Genomic DNA, 17765 nt, shown 5'->3' on the forward strand with positions numbered 1-17765 from the left:
GCTATATGGGTTATTGAGGTTGAAGCTCACCAGATGGTTTTGGTAACAATTGCTAGAAAACAACTAGGAGAAAAGTTTCAAAGACATGGGATTGGGTGGCATAGAAGTCAAATAAATGAATGAATGAACAAACAAACAAACAAACCAGCCAGCCAGCCAACAAATAACTTCAGACTTTTTTGGGGTGGGAGGCAGCTATAATTGTACAATTTGAAATTAGAATAGTAGCCTGGTACCAATTTACCTTTATCTAAGTTGATGCTGAAGAACAGCATATGGAATATATCAATGAGATAAGATACAATAGTCCAATTTTGAATACAATATGGGAAAAAATGTATTGTGATGGCTGCCCAATGAAGTTACTCAAGGTTATGGCATGACCAGGTCATCCTTTCTAAACTATAATATCAACTTTGCAAGCGAGTTCACAGTAATAGGTGTTCTGTCAAGCTGTCATTTGATAATTGTCTTTATTTATTTATTTATTTATTTATTTATTTATTTATTTGTTTGTTTGTTTGTTTATTTATTTATTTATTTATTTATTTATTAATCAGATTTGTATGCCGCCCCTCTCCGCAGACTCAGGGCGGCTCACAGCAATAATAATACAATGTAAACAAATCTAATATTTAAGTTAATTTAAAACCCCAATTTAGAAGCCAATCATACATACTAGCATACCATGCATAAATTTTATAAGCCTAGGGGGAGGGAAAGTCTCAATTCCCCCATGCCTGACAACGGAGGTGGGTTTTAAGGAGCTTGCGAAAGGCTAGGAGAGTGGGGGAAACTCTGATATCTGGGGGGAGTTGGTTCCAAAGGGTCGGGGCCGCCACAGAGAAGGCTCTTCCCCTGGGTCCCACCAAACGACATTGTTTAGTTGATGGGACCCGGAGAAGGCCAACTCTGTGGGACCTAACTGGTCGCTGGGGTTCGTGCGGCAGAAGGCGGTCCCGGAGATATTCTGGTCTGGTGCCATGAAGGGCTTTATAGGTCATAACCAACACTTTGAATTGTGACCAGAAACTGATCTGCAACCAATGCAGACTGAAGAGTGTTGGTGTGACACGGGCGTATTTAGGAAATTAAAACTTTTAATTGAGGCGTTTATAGTGGGATATTGAAAAACACAAAAGGAAGGTTTAGAAATTGTTATTTATTTATTTATTTGTTTATTTATTTAACTTCTATGCCGCCCAATCCCATGGGACTCGGGGAGCTTACAACAATATGAAAATACTATATAATACAATGATAGAAGTCAATATTAATACTAAGCTAATTAAAGTAATAAAAAGCAATAAAATCCTATTATAAACCCACACAATCAATCAACCTAACATACATACGTATCCAATCAACGCAATTCGGCCATGACGGATGGTAGTATTCATGGCCTCCAGGCCTGCCAGCAAAGCCAGGTCTTCACTGCCTTTCAGAAGACCAGTAGGGTGGGAGCAACATGGACATCTGGGGGGAGTTGGTTCCATAGAGCCGGGGCAGCCACAGAGAAGGCCCTCCTCTGAAGTCCCACCAACCCGCATTGCTTAATTGACGGGTCCTGGAGAAGGCCAACCCTGTGAGATCTTATTAGTCTCTGGGAGGTATGTGGCAGGAGACGGTCTCAGAGACAGTCCTGTCCTAAGCCATGTAGGGCTTTATGGGTAATAACCAACACCTTGAATTGTGACCAGAGACTAATCGTAGCCAGTGTAGCTCATGGAGTGTTGATGTTATATAGGTGTACCAAGATATATTATATTGATCAGAATGAAAAATCTAGTATTAAGTTAGAAAAATATTAAAGCGACCTTTCCCTCTAGATCAGGGGTCTCCAAACTAGATCACTTTAAGACTTGTGGAATTCTGAGAATTGAAGTCCACAAGTCTTAAAGAGGCCAATTTTGGGAGACTCCTGCTCTAGGTGAAACCAATCTAGTATGTTTCACCTAGAGGGAAAGGTCTCTTAATATTACTTCCTACCTTAACTCTATTCAATTCAGTGAGAAGAAAGCATGCTACTGCTGTAACTGAAGAGGTTAACCTGGTTTCATGCACATTAAAAAGAATAAGTAAAGTGGCAGAGCACCTGTTTGATGTTGACAATAAAACAGAATGTATATTTAAAAATAGAGAACAATATGCTGTCAATTTTAAGACTTGTGTTAATTATTGACAGCTAGTCGAGACTGGTGTCAAGTCTCAGCAGCTTGCTTGCTTTAGATTAGAAGCAGAAAACTAGAGAGCTAGCAAATGATCTATTTAAACAATTAAACAATATTGCTCCTTAATGTTGTGGTTAGCTCTGGCCTAGCTCCTGTCCCAAGGACTGTGGATGTGGGGGAGACATCCACATGCCGCAGGCCTGTTTTGCTCCCTGTGGAATCTGCTGATGAAGGCTCCTCTGACCAAGAAGACATGAGTGACAGGGAGGATGAGTGTGGCAGACAGCTCAGAAGGAGATCAATTATCTAGCTCCTCCTTGGATTCAGAACAAGAGTTAATGATACAGCCACGCATGCGGAGAGCGATGCATAGGCAGCAACAACAGAGAGATTATTATCAAAGAAAATGAGGCCACCTGTGGTTGGGTGGGGCTGTGGTAATTAGTGAGGCTGCTATAAAGAGCAGCCTGTGGGTTTGGCCATTGTGGAGGATTATCTGATCGTTGTGTTTCGTGCCTGCCTTGCTGACTTTGACCTTTGTCTGCTGATTTTTCCCCGCTTTGAAACTAAACCAGAGCAAAGTGTGTTTCGCTTTGTGAAAGAAGGACTATGAATTGCCTCACAGCTGCAAGTTAAGTATCACAGAACTGATAAGGGACTTGTATAAATTACCAGTTTGTTTGGAGACGAGTGCTCTTTGTTATATAAAAAGAGTACTTAGTTTATTTGAATTTTCGGTATAAAGAACATTGTTTTGAATTTTCAAACGTGTGTGTGTGTCTGAAATTTGTATCTGTGAATTTTCGGGAGGATTCTGCCAGAGAGCTCGACAGAACACTTAACAAGGCAACACAGGAAAATCCCTCAGGATATGCAGATTTCAAAATGTATTAACAATTTAAATGACATTTTAAAAAAGCATAACAACAGTATAAAAAGTAAAAAGTATCATCAACAAAAGATAAAGTTACACATTTCTTTCCTTTTACAGCTGTGAAATGTGTTCAACATAGCTAGCAAAAGTTACCTGAAAGATAACTTTTTTAATTTAAAAAAATAACTTTTTTTATCTTTTTTTTAAAAAAGCATTAGCATCACAGAATCACCCATTTATTAGTGGTCACAAATAAAATCTCACCAAAGAGAAAACAGGGAACAAATGTTTGAGAATGAAATTGTTTCTTATATAAAACATTAAATACTTTATGAAAATAACATCAGGGAGATTGTCCAGCGATCTAGCATTCCATTTACCAGCTGTGAAATTGTGCAATTGAGCTATTCTGATCAGAAAGGAAAACTGACCAATTAGGTTACTGAAACCACTATTGTGATAACCAAACTCAAAACAAAGTACTAGCATAACTTATTCATATTGCCTCACAATTGTTCATATCACCCAATGCAAAGCACATGCTAAATAAAAGACAATGTTGTCACTTATATGAAGATTATTATTGCCTTGATCTTTTTCAAAATAGAAATAAACACTGTGCTGGAAGAATTGGATGAATGTCTAACTATCAGATTCCAATGCATAGAACAAAAGCTTGACATCTTTTTTAAAAATGCAAACTTCATCAGAAAGGTGCAAATCTCTTATTTTCTTATTCGCAATACTCTGTGGTAGAAATTTTTACTGATATTTTATTGAACATCACCCTCTAGTGATATACAAGAAGAATACACAACAAAATATTTGATTGTAAATTCTTTCAGTGGCCAGTTGTTTAAATTATGATATTTGGACCTAGCCCAATTTCTTAAATCCTGTGGCAGGGAAGAGGTCCATTTCCCAAAATGTTTAAACAGTTGTGGTGTAGCTTGAAAGATTTACTTTAACACTTGAGAGGCAATCTGATATGGGTCTTGTTAACACTCAAAATAAGCATATTTTAGGTTTTTAAAAAAGCAGAATATACACCTTAGGTTTTGGGGAGGAAAATAGGGGGGGGGATCTGCCTACCAGGTATTCATCTGGCTAGTGTCCTTAGTGTGGTCAGCTTCAGCACATTATTTTATTCCCTGGTTAGGGCTTTAAAAAAAAAACTTGACAATGAAAGAGCTTGCAAGTAGTAAGAGCTGGGAACATCATTAGCACCTGATTAGGGCTGGAAAGAAACATTTGGAGCAAGTAGAGCAATGGGGGGGGACTGCAAAAACTTAGGGCTTGGAAAACCTTCTCAGAGAGTAACAATGAAACAGCCTGCAAGGTAAGAGCTGGGAAGATCGTTAGCACCTAATTCTTTCAGTGGCCAGTTGTTTAAATTACGATATTTGAATCTAGCCCAATTTCTTAAATCCTGTGGCAGGGAAGAGGTCTATTTCCCAAAATGTTTAAACAGTTGTGATGTATGTTGTCAGTTGTGACATTGGAACATCATCTTTTGGCTGTGGCGAGGGGGGCATGTGCCCAGGTTTGCCTGGTGCACCAGTTGCGGCCCTATTTGGACAGGGAGTCATTGCTCAGTCGCTCATGCCCTCATCACCTCGAGGTTCGATTACTGCAATGCTCTCTACATGGGGCTACCTTTGAAAAGTGTTCAGAAACTTCAGATCGTGCAGAATGCGCCCGGGAGAGCCATTGTGGGGCTTCCCAGATTCGCCCACGTTTCTGCAACACTCCGTGGCCTGCACCGGCTGCCGATCAGTTTCCGGTCACAATTCAAAGTGTTGGTTATGATCTTTAAAGCCCTACATGGCATTGGACCAGAGTACCTCCGGAACCATTGGCCTTCTCTGGGTCTCGTCGACTAAACAATGTCATTTGGTGGGCCCCGGGGGAAGAGCCTTCTCTGTGGCGGCCCCGGCCCTCTGGAATCAACTCCCCCCGGAGATTAGAACTGCCCCACCCTCCTTGTCTTTCATAAACTACTCAAGACCCATCTATACTGCCAGGCATGGGGGAGTTGAGACACCTTTCCCCCAGGCTCTTTATATTTTGTTTGGTATGTATGTGTTGTTTGGTTTTTAAATATGATAGGGTTTTATATGCTTCTTTTTTAATATTAAATTTGTTTCGCTATAATATTGTTTTTATTATTGTTGTGAGCCGCCCCGAGTATTTGGAGAGGGGCGGCATACAAATCTAATAAATTATTATTAAATTATTATTATTATTATTATTATTATTAATTAGGGCTGGGGGGAAAAGCTTTAAAAAAAGCTACAGTTGGAGTATATTTTCAGCCTCTTTTAGGGAGGAAAACAGTGCATCTTATACTCCGAAAAATTATTACTTATTATTTAATAATTTATTAGATTTGTATGCAACCCCTCTCTGAAGACTCGGGGCGGCTCACAACAATAATAAAGACAATATAACAGTGAAACAAATCTAATATTAAAAGAAAAAGATATATAAAACCCCAGCAATTAAAATCATACAACACATACATACCAAACATAAAATATAAAAGCCTGGGTGAGATGTCTCAGTTCCCCCATGCCTAGCGACAAAGGTGGATCTTGAGTAATTTGCGAAAGACAAGGATGGTGGGGGCCATTCTAATCTCTGGGGGGAGTTGATTCCAGAGGGCCGGAGCCACCAGAGAAGGCTCTTCCCCTGGGGCCCGCCAAACGACATTGTTTGGTCGACGGGACCCAGAGAAGGCCAACTCTGTGGGACCTTATCGGCCACTGGGATTCATGCAGTAGAAGGTGGTTCCAGAGGTATTCTGGTCCAATGCCATGTAGGGTTTTAAAGGTCATTACCAACACTTTGAATTGTGACTGGAAACTGATCGGCAGCCAGTGCAGGCCACGAAGTGTTGTAGAAATGTGGGTGAATCTGGGAAGCCCCACGATGGCTCTCGCGGCCGCATTCTGCACGATCTGGAGTTTCCGAACACTTTTCAAAGGTAGCCCCATGTAGAAAGCGTTGCAGTAATCGAACCTCGAGGTGATGAGGGCATGAGCGACTGTGAGCAATGACTCCCTGTCCAAGTAGGGCCACAACTGGTGCACCAGGCGAACCTGGGCAAACGCCTTCCTCGCCACAGCCGAAAGATGGTGTTCCAATGTTAGCTGCGGATCGAGGAGGACGCCCAAGTTGTGAACCCTCTCTGAGGGGGTCAGTAGTTCCCCCCCCCCAAGGTAATGGACAGACAGATAGAATTGTCCTTGGGAGGCAAAACCCACATCCACTCCGTCTTGTCTGGGTTGAGATTGAGCTTGTTGACACCCATCCAGACCCCAACAGCCTCCAGGCACCGGCACATCACTTCCACTGCTTTGTTGTCCAATCAGGCTTTTGAGTGCATGGCAATAAGGCCAAGCACATATTTCAACTGCTGTTCTATATATATAAGATGCTGTTCTTCTAACAAACTGTACAGCAGAAGCACAATCAGGTGGAGAAGTCACTCACACGTTGTGTCTTTAATTTTGAACAAATAAAAAACAGGTTTTTCTACCTGATTCCAGATATTGCCCTACATAAGCTATCTTGCCCTTATCCGTATGGAAATTGCCTTCATTCAGCTCACTCTTTGCAGCCCGTTTCTAACCAACCAATCTCCCCCCCCCCCTTTGTTGTATGGTCCATAGTTGCAGCTGCCAAAGCATCCTGTTCTGTGAAAGATAACTTTATTAACTATAATAAGGTTAGAAAAAATAGAGCAAAAGCAGCTAATGCAAAAGGACAGGAGGAAAGGAGGGGCAGGTGGCTTAGAGCAGAGATGAAAACTTCTAATGTGGTTTTCCTGAGAATTCTTGCTCAGAACCAGCTGCCGAATCTGACAGTATCCTTCAGGGCAGGTTCAGTGAGCCAGTTTCCTGTTTCCCAGACATCTGTATAGGGGAGAGTTGAGATATTCCTTCCCCCATGGTATGTTTATGTGTATGTTTAGTTTTATAATAAGGGTTTTTAGTTGTTTTTGTGTTGGATTGTTACATGCTGTTTTTATCATTGTTGTTAGCCGACCCGAGTCTACGAAGCGGGGCGGCATACAAATCCAATAAATAATAATAATAATAATAGTAATAATAATAATAATAATAATAATAATAATAATAATAATAATAGTACCAATCAAATGCAAAACTAGGCATTAAACTATCATTTGACATCAAAATATCAGGCTTCCCCTGGCAACGTGTTAAATTGACACCATGTTTTATTTATCAAAGATCATTTATTGATCATTTCATTACATATATACACATTTCTTACTCTCCTTTTTATTTCTCCCCAAAGTAAAGCATCAAGTAGATGAAAAGATGAAACGGTCCAAATAGTTTATCACAACTGGGCCAGGATGAAGGTAAGAGCTGATGATTTCCTCTTGGGTTCAGAAAGAGACCATGAACCCAACCCAATTTCTCCAAAGTCTCTGTCCACCAGCACTCACTTCCTCGGTTTAGCCAGTCAGGGCCCTCTTTGTGTGTCTGAAAATGAGTTTCCCTTGCTGCATTCTTTCCTAGTTACTGCTTGCAGGTATTTCAGTCGAATGGCAGGAAGCTCTTCGTAAAGGTCAAACCCCAGTGGGTTCTCTTTATTTGCCCTCTTGTAATAGAGGAGATGTTTCTTTAATCCCTCGAAGAAGTAATAGACAATTAAGGTTGTATGGAAAAGAAAAACTGCTTCGGCAGTAACACCTAACATAGCCTCAAAACTTCAATTAGGAGAAAAGATGAAATACGTGCTTCGTTGTTCTATCTAGTTCATACAATTTATTTATTTATTTATTCGATTTCTAGCCCGCCCTTCTTCTGAGATTCAATTCATGTTGTATCAAGTTTTGCAACCCAGTAACACAGGCACAGACTTCTGAGGATAATTAGAACTGCAGAAAAAACAATTGCTATCAACTTGCCTTCCATATGCTGCACGAGGCAAAAAGCGGTCTCTGAATATATTTACAGACACATCACATCCTGGACACAAACTGCTTCAACTCCTACCCTCAAAACGAAACTACAGAGCACTGCACACCAGAACAACTATACACAAGAACAGTTTTTTCCCCAATGCCATCATTCTCCTAAATAATTCCCTCAACACTGTCAAACTATTTACTAAGTCTGCACTACTATTTAAACTTGTCATCATTCCTATCACCCATCTCCTCCCACAAATGGACTGTATGGCTATAACCTGTTGCTTGTATCCTTACAATTTATATTGACTGGTTCCTAATACGACTTGATTGCTTATTTGTACCCTATGACTAAGTGTTATACATTATGATTAAGTGTTATACCTTATGAGTCTTGACTAGTGATGGGCGAGCCGAACCCGCACAATTCGGGTCCGTACCGAATTTTGCGGTGTTCAGTCTTCACGTAAAAATAAACATTGTTATTTTTACAAAAAGGGACATGTTTATTTTTTACGTGAAAGGACTGCCCTTTGCTTGCAGTGCCGCTGAGGCATCTTTTTTCGTAAAAATAACAATGTTTATTTTTACGTGAAGACCTCCCTTTGAAGGAGCCGGCCCGAGTCTTTGGAGACGGGCGGCATACAAATCTAAAAAATTGAATTGAATTGAATTGAATTGAATCCCTCCCACGAAGAGATTCCGGGGGCGGAGCCTTGACGTCACCAGCAGGTTGCTATGGATGCCAAGGTGATCACTTCCTGGATTCCATGGAATCCAGGAAGTGATCACCTTGGCGTCCTTAGCAACCTGCCGGTATATGTGACGTCAAAGCTCCACCCCCGGAATCTCTTAGTGGTATTCCCCGTTCAGGTTCGGGTTCGGTTCGGGTTCGGCCTAATTTTGCGTAAAGTTCATCCTAACTTGCTGAACCCGAACACCGTTGGGTTCGTCCACCACTATTCTTGACCAATGTATTTTTCATGTACATAGAGAACATATTCACCAAGACAAATTCATTCTATTCTATTCTATTCTATTCTGTACAATCTACATATATGGACATGGAAAATCTGCTCCTTACCAGTTCCATATCACCAGCAATACTGAGCTGTGGATAATTTTGCTGTAGCTAAAACTATTGATTCTCTATCAGACAATAGTATTAACATGATATTACTAATGATTAAAATGAATTAAGTTTGATGTATATTCTACATTATTACTCCATTTCTCTCATTGCATATAGTAAATTTATCCTTCCCCTGAAGTTATTGATCAATTGGTTTTGAGTTAAGCAAATAGTGATACATAAAAATATTGGGCTCTGTCCAATATGGCTCCTAAGAATGTTTAGGAGGGCTCAGTGAAGGGCTACTGAAATTGTTACTACCACACTGTGGGCATGGCTTATTCAGGACACCCTGCATTTTCTTTCAAAATCTTTCAATGCAAATTGGGTGCTCTGGGGTGGAGCTCCATTTTTGCTACCCCACTGCATCCCTCCCCCCCCATCCGGGCAGTAGCCCACCCCTGGGAGGGCTTCTCTCATTCTGCAGCTCCAGTTCGTCTGAGAGTATTTTCCAGATAAATCGTTTCAGAAGCCCCAGCAACCCAAACTGTACTTACATATCCCACAAAGATTTGTTTTGAAGTTGATAAACTGGTGTAAGAGTTCACTTGGCAATACTGGAGTTGTAAAACTTATGTAAATAACTACCTCATTTTTAAAGGCCCAGGTCTTCTGTAACATGTTTCTTCGAGCAACGTTTATCTCCTGAAACAACATATAGAAGACATTAAATTTCAGATATTTTTGGTTTCTTTCTGAAGCGAAAGGACTCTTCAGTTTGAAGAATTGACATTTCTAGATGCTGTGTACTAGTCCTTTTATTTTTCAAATGAAGAGACTAGAAGAATTAAAAAAGAAGCATCTTGCTTCTGGGTTGGTTCTTCCTAGATTAGCCTCTTAATATCTTGACTTTCTGTCAAGCATCCCTAACAACTGAGCCAACAGCCTACAATCAAAATCTATTCATTCTATATGCATTTGATGTTACAAAGTCCAAACAATTTGTCTTGTGGCATGGGAAAGAAAGTCATACATGGAATTGGTATCTTCTGAAACAATCAAAAGTGAGGCAAAGAATGTTAGACGTTTCTGGCTTGCATGAGCGCACAACATTTTGTTATGCAATTTGGATGCTACCTGAGCAACAGCAGTAGCACTTAGACTTATATATAGGGCTTTAGAGCCCTCTCCAAGCGGTTTACAGAGTCAGCATATTGCCCCAAACAATCTGGGTCCTCATTTTACCAATCTCGGAAGGATGGAAGAATGAGTCAACCTTGAGTCTGGTGAGATTCAATCTGCAAAACTGCTGGCAGCTGGTCATCAGCAGAAGTAGCCTGCAGTACTACGCCCTAACCACTGCACCACCCAGCTCAGGATAATGGATCTTGTATTGTGACTTGTATTACTGAGTGGCACTAAGGAAAAAAAGGAGGAAAAAGCGATACAAAAGTTTCTTGGTGGAAAGGTTCTCTTTATTATGATTAATTCCCTTCTTTCACTAAAATGTAACTTATAGGAAATATCAACAGAAGCAAAATTCATTTATTGATTTATAATTTGAACTATCTTTGAAGATAAAAATTAGTCCAATTACAAATGGCAGAAGGAAAATCTAGTCTGCACTTGTGTAAAGAACTAGCTAATCTGGGCAGCAAATATCAATTTATGGTATTACTTCAACAGAAGACCCTGCAATGGCGCCACAAACTATTTATTACATTCATAATCCAAATGGTAAATCCAGGTTTGAATATGCCTACATGGAACACTCCAACTACAAGTGTTCCTACACCACTGCTAAGACAAGATGAGTGTACAGTATGCAATTGGCAAATTAATCTGTTCTCAGCCAAGCTGTGAAAAGTTACCACGTACCTGTGGGACATTTTCCTGGGAGAAAATGAAAGTGTTGACATGAGCCACTGCAACCACGTAAAGTACAGGACACCAGTGCTGTTGCAGGGTTCCTGTGACCAGGGCATGGAAGTATTGATTTAACAGGTTGAGATTGTCTTCAGGAGGGGAAAGGTATCGCTCAAGAGGCAAAGGGAACTGCAAGGGAATCAAGAAAATACGTATTGTGTGAGCTTGCGCATGTGCAAAACTTAACTTAATCCATTGTTTCTCAATTATTTTGTGTCCCCCACTCCCCCGGGAAGAAGTAAACATCCCCTCCCCATTCTCCGCGGGGATGATTGTTTGCAATATTCAGCACGTTTTCCTGAAAAAAACTCAAGCTGCTTATCAGAATGATTGAGGGGTAATGTGTTTAAGTGACATCTTAATTTATTTGGCTTCATGCTGTCCACTGCCAACATTTTTAGACACAGTAAACATGCCGATCTTTCCTCGTCTCCCACCGTAGTCACAGGGAAGCCAAGCCCCATATACACTTCATCATATTTCCTCATCTTAACTTTTGGGAGATGTAAGAACATAAGAAGAGCCATGCTGAATCAGGCCAAAGCCCATTGAGTCCAGCATTCTGTGTCACACAGCGGCCCACCAATTGTTCATGGGGATCTTGAGCAGAAAGAGAAGGCAAGACCCTCCCTTTCCCTTGACCCCAACAAATGATAACCAAGGATGAGACTTTTCATCCCTGTTAAATAGTTTTCGATGGTGTCTCTTAAGGTTTGCTGTATGCATTTCATATCTCCTACTCTGTGCTGTGTGCTATTGTTTGGTGCAAAAATCCTTACTTCCTGTGGCAAAAAACCCACATTTCCTGGGGTCATGCACCCCGTTGCCATTGCTCCATGCCCCCCCCCGGGGGGCCCGCCCCACTATTTTAGAAACACTAACTTAATCCATAGTAATTAGAGGAGCAGATACGAATAACCCAGAACAGAAATATCCAGTGATACTTGAAATTCTGCTCTAGGTTAAACATTGAGAATTGATTGTGATAGTGATTATGATAAGCAATGTCGGGTGATGGGTCTGTGAGGAAGGGCCTTCTCTGTGGCGGCCCCAGCTCTTTGGAACCAACTAGCCCCCGACGTCCGTACTGCCCCCACCCTACTAGCTTTCCAAAAGACCTTGAAAACCTGCTCTGCCAGCAGGCCTGGGAGCCATGAGACCTGATGCCTCCTAACTCTGGCCTAGATATGATTTGATTGGGATGTTGGATGACATGTTTGCATGGATACGACTGAAGAGTTTTTATTATTATTAATGTTGTAAAGTAGTTATTTATACCGTTTTTATTATTTTATTGTTGTAAGCCGCCCTGAGTCCTTCGGGAGTGGGTGGCATACAAATCCAATTAAATAAATAAATAAAATAATAAATAATAAATTCCAATCCTTGTATGTTCCATGCTGCACAGTGGCATGATAAAAAAATTGCATCGTTCTAGTTACCATTTTGTCTATTCTTCACTTTGCTGCTCTATTCTCGACATTAACAAACTGTTTCCTGTCTCAGAGCAGCTAAGAAGTTTCTGAGAGATTTCTTTCTAAATGGCCAATTCCTCCTTGTATCTCCAAGCTTTCCAGTTCCCTGATATCCAGGCTAACCCTCAAATGATTTCACTCAAAAAAAAAGAATGCAGGAATAATTAGACTAGAGACAAAGAGATTAGCCCAAATTATATTAAAGGCCGGAGTCAAATTTAGCAAATATATCAAGTTTAGAGCTTATGCATAACAGAGATAAATCATACTAGACCAAGACATAGAATAAAACAAACAGCTGTTCCATTCATTTCCCCCCCTTCTTCTTCATATTCACTACAGAAAAGAAGGACATTCTATAGGTAGTACTCAGCTTACAACAGTTCATTTAGTGAGCATTCGAAGTAACAAGTGGGGGAGGGGAAGTAATTAATGACCATTGTTTGCGAATGTCCGACAAGCAAAGTCAGTGGGGAAATCAGATTCACCTAACAACCATGTTACTCATTCAACAATGATTCACTTAACAAACGTGGCAAGAAAACTCATTAAATGGAACAAATTTCTCACTTAGCAACATAAATTCAACTGTGGTCATAAGTGGAGGACAACCTGTATTTGCTTGAGACTTGGACCAGACCAAACAGCCCTACAGTTGTAAAAATATTAAGCTCTTTCTAATTTCGCCAGCTGCTTCCATTTCACTGCATGCTCCCTTTCTCTCCATCAAATCCTTAACCTTTTCATTTGGGGGAAGTGAATGCTCCAGGTGCCCCTGGAACATTCACTACTTTAAAATCTATTTGTTGCCAGATTATTTTTGCTATGCCAGTACTTGGAGCGCATACTTTCTTCATTTGCATTCTCTCCCTGCTATGTAATAAATCCCTATGAGGTCATCCAAAGACTTGACACTCTTCACATACATGGAATTGTCACCAAGGACCTTAAATCTTTGGGTAGAATGTCCAAAGGAAATTATTAATTTCCTCTAAGAAGTTTAGGCATCCATTTGGTTCTGAACAGCTGACTCAACTACAGGTAGTATTCAACTTACAACAATTCATTTAGTGACTAGTTACAATGTCACCGAAAAAAAAGTGACCTACGACCACTTTTCGTACTTACGATCAATACAGCATTCCCAGGGTCACGTGAGTGCCATGGTCACCTGATGACTATGACAAGATGCTTGTCAACTGACTCCCATTTATGGTGGTTGCAGTGTCCTGCAATCCCGTTTTGTGACCTTCCGACAAGCAAGGTCAATGGGGAAGCCAGATTCACCTAACAACTGTGTTACTAGCTTAACAACTGCAGTGATTCGTTTTAACAACTGTGGCAAGGAAGGACGTAAAAATGAGGCAAACCTCACTTAACAAATGCCTCACTTAGCAACATAAGATTCTGGCTTCTATTGTGGTCGTAGGTTGAGGATCACCTGTACAATGGACTGAATCAGGCAGGGATTGCACTTACCGGATGCTACCGGTGCACTCTCCGAGACTGTTGCGGGCGCACGAGCTTGCCCGTCAGCGTGAGATTTGGCTTCTGTGTATGCACAGCAAGCACAATCTCGTGTGAGGATGCTTTCGCACTTGAGATTTCGCCAATTTTCTGTGATTTCTTTGCTTCCGTGCATGCGCAGAAGCAAAAAAATACCGAAAATCAGCAAAATCTCACAAACAAGAGCTTCCTTGCATGAGATTTCACTTGCTACACATGCGCAGAAGTCAAATCTGTGCGTCGGGGGTGCAGAGATGCATGCACATCTCAATTTCCGCTATCAGAATTGTTAGTACAAGGTACATGGTTGTTAGGGATTGCCATTGTAAACTGCATATTGTACACTTGTACCAAACTTGTACTCAAAGAGTTAACTTGTACTTGAAGAGTTAATATTCAAGGTTGTTTCGTCACTTCCTCATTGAAGCTATAAAAGCTCATTATTCTGCTCAGTCTCTTCCTTTACTTTTGCCTGAGAAGGGGGAGTTGTGTTTAAGCTTCGTGCTTGTATAAGCTTCGTGCTTATTATCTATATTGTATTTTGCTTTGTGCTTCTATCTTGTAATTGCTCAGTGCTTATTATTCTGTATTTGCTTCGTGCTTATTCTGGATTGTTTATATTTTGTTTATATGTAAATAATACTTATTTAACTAAGTCTGCGTCTTGGCTTTATCACACATCCACGCTCTGTTAAAATTCTCTGCTCGGTGTTGTCGAAGCTTTCAAAGCCTAGCTGACCGAGACAAGCCAACAAGAATCTCGATCCCAACCGTACCGGGTGCAACCCGCTATTGGACTGACTGATCCAGAATCCAGAATCCATTGAGAGAGACTTACCTGTTGGAGTGGAACTCCCAGCGCTCTTAAGGTGTTCACATGCTCTCCGAAGACAGCCCTCTTTAGCTGGCTGCTGAAATGCCTCTGCAAAGGAAGAAGCACAAAGACCCCAAAGAGAGGATCCCCGAAGGAGACACTTTCAAACTGTTCCAACAAGCTTACGTAGAGGTCATAGAAAGAAGCTAAGCCAGGGAGAGGAGCGTCCAAATTCAAGGACTCGAACTCTTTGGATTGGCAGTAAAGGGAGAGCAGAGCGGCGGTGTAGCAATGCACGGGGCCTTCCAGAAATAAGTCACTGCCTGTGAGGAACACACACATAAGCCTCGCGAGCTTTGCTGCAATTGGGATACCCAGAAGGGTTGGGGGCCTCCAGGTCTCCAACAGGAGGATCCACTGCAGGTTCCGAGTCGCGACATTCACAAGGTCCAGAGGAAGAGGGCTCTCTCCCACTCCAGTCGCTCTGTTATAGAGGTTGATGAGAGGGAGGAATAGCCAATCCGAAGGCAGGATAGGCCCTTTGCCCTCAGGGAGCAGCATGGATCGGACAAGGTGCGTTCGGCCTTGGTAAACGTTTCTCGAATGAATAAGAGCTGGTTCCAAGTAGGTGAGATGAAAGAGAAAACAGGACCGTATGAGGGGAAGCTGTCGGTAAGCTTCTTCCAGTAAAGCACCAGAACTAGGGAGCGAAGAAATGGGAGCCGTTAAGCTGAGCTGTAATGGCTTTGGCTTTGAATCCAAGTGGAGAAGATCTGAGAAGTCAGCAGCTTCCGGTCCTCCCACCTTGCCTTCCCTGGGAAAAAAAGGGGGGGGGGTAGAGAACAGACCATAAATACAGAGGGTTTTTACTATATTCAACTATGCTCTACCAACCACACTATTTTACTGTATTTACAAACAAATCTTCAGATAACATTGCTAATAAGGCAACTGCTTTTTCCCCCCTAAAGTGACTTAACGCAGTGTTTCCCAACCTTGGCAACAATTTATGCATGGTATGTTTGTGTGTAAGTTTGATTTTAATAAGGGTTTTTTAATTATTTTAAACATTAGATTTGTTACATGCTGTTTATTACTGTTGTTAGCTGCCCCGAGTCTATGGAGAGGGGCGGCATACAAATCTTAGAAATAAATAGACAGACAGACAGACAGACAGACAGACAGACAGACAAACAAACAAACTTGAAGATATTTGGACTTCAACTCCCAGAATGCTGGCTGGGGAATTCTGGGAGTTGAAGTCCAGATATCTTCCAGTTGCCAAGGTTGGGAAACACTGACTTAACGGATACCGTTAACATGCTATAAGAAGGAAGGAGGCATGTTTCCCCTGAAGATATTTTCCTGTGAAATACGGAGGATGAGCTAAAAACACAAATGAGCTGGGGTGGCTCAGTGGTTAGAGTTCAGCACTGTAGGCTACTTCAGCTAACTTCAGTTCAGCAGTTCAAATCTCACCACGGGCTCAAGGTTGACTCAGCCTTCCATCCTTCCGTGGTGGGTAAAATGAGGACCCAGATTATTGGGGCAATATGCTGATTCTGTAAGCCTCTTAGAGACGGCTATAAAAGCACTATGAAGCAGTATATAAGTCTAAATGCGATTGCTAAAAAAATGAAAATGGATTGCTATAAATCCAGAATGTGTTCTCCAAGAGCAAGTAAACACATATTTATTTATTATTTTATTTTATTTATTTTATAGTTATAGTTTATTTTATTTTATAGTTATTTATTTATTTTTATAGTTTTTATTTATTTATTTATTTTTATAGGTTTTTTTATTTTATAGTTATTTTATAGTACAGCTAGCTAGCTAGCTAGCTAGCTAGCTAGCTAGCTAGCTAGCTAGCTAGTTAGTTAGTTAGTTAGTTAGTTAGTTGACTTGTACGCCATCCTTCTCCGCAAACTCAAGGTGGTTCACAACATATAACTACTACACACTTCTCTGAGAATACAGGAATGAAAATAGCAAAACAACAGGGAACGTTGCCTGGTATGGTGCTATACATACAAAGGGAGGAAGGAGCAGAGTTAGAAAAACTAGCTGTGTTTGCTTAATCTGGCAATATGGGGAACAAACAGGAGAACAGGCAGTAAACCAAAGGAATTGGGGTAGGTGGCCCATCTCATAAAGTCAAGGTGGCATTTCATCCATGTAAACCTCACTTGGAATGGATGGGAAAGACCATCACCTTATGGACAGAAGACCAAGCCCACAACAACATGCCACTCAGCAGACCAGCAATCCATGAAAAAATAATGTGGCTCTACAGGGAACTTTTAAAAAAATAATCTTTATTGAGTTTCTACATATAAAAATAGAAGAAAAAGAAGAAACAACCAAACAAACAAACAAAAGAGAAAAAAACCCAGACAGATGAACATATAAACTTAAACAACATATAAAACATATTCAATTACAGTAGTGTTCTTTATATGGACATAGACATAGCTAATTACTTATCATCAATTAAGTTTTTATTTTACTGTGTGCATATATTTATTTGTTATATAGAAGACATAATTTGTCAATTTTGTAATTTGTAATGGAAAATGATGTTTCCAGGCAAGGAAAGGCTGGCTAGAAAAATTCATTACACCCCCATAATCCAAACTGGCACGAAAAACCACATAAGTGGATCACACTGTAATACAAAGATATCCAGCACATCACAGTTCTACTGGCTGATTAATTATGTAAAATACAGGCCAGAGCAAATCTTCACTGCAATGAGACCAGCCTGTTCTGGTTAATAGACTCGCTCTTATTCTTTCATCAGCAAATCAAAAGACGCATTCCGGGTTTCAAGAACTACATAATAATACCCAGACTAACAAAAGTTCGGGAGACTATTAGAGAAACAGCTGGGTGTAAGATTCTCTGTTAGCAGTGAAGAGACTCATCTACAGAACAGGTATTAGAATGACATTTCTTTCTTTTTTTTAAAGTCTTCATTCT

General features: G+C 40.7%; 1 protein-coding gene across 1 annotated transcript in view; it reads right to left on the minus strand.

Moving 5' to 3' along the window:
- Positions 1–7286: 7286 nt before the first annotated feature.
- RPAP1 (RNA polymerase II associated protein 1) overlaps positions 7287–17765 on the minus strand; it is a 67928-nt gene continuing 57449 nt past the window's right edge. Inside the window, exons 22-25 of the mRNA XM_070757337.1 lie at positions 14808–15597; positions 10941–11117; positions 9711–9767; positions 7287–7707 (exon numbers count right to left, since the gene is read on the minus strand). Coding sequence (XP_070613438.1) covers positions 7540–7707; positions 9711–9767; positions 10941–11117; positions 14808–15597 — 1192 coding nt within the window. The 3' untranslated portion in view covers positions 7287–7539. The remainder of the gene's footprint in view (positions 7708–9710; positions 9768–10940; positions 11118–14807; positions 15598–17765) is intronic.

Source organism: Erythrolamprus reginae, chromosome 1, assembly GCF_031021105.1.
Source record: "Erythrolamprus reginae isolate rEryReg1 chromosome 1, rEryReg1.hap1, whole genome shotgun sequence".
In the NCBI taxonomy this organism is placed as follows: Eukaryota; Metazoa; Chordata; class Lepidosauria; order Squamata; family Dipsadidae; genus Erythrolamprus; species Erythrolamprus reginae.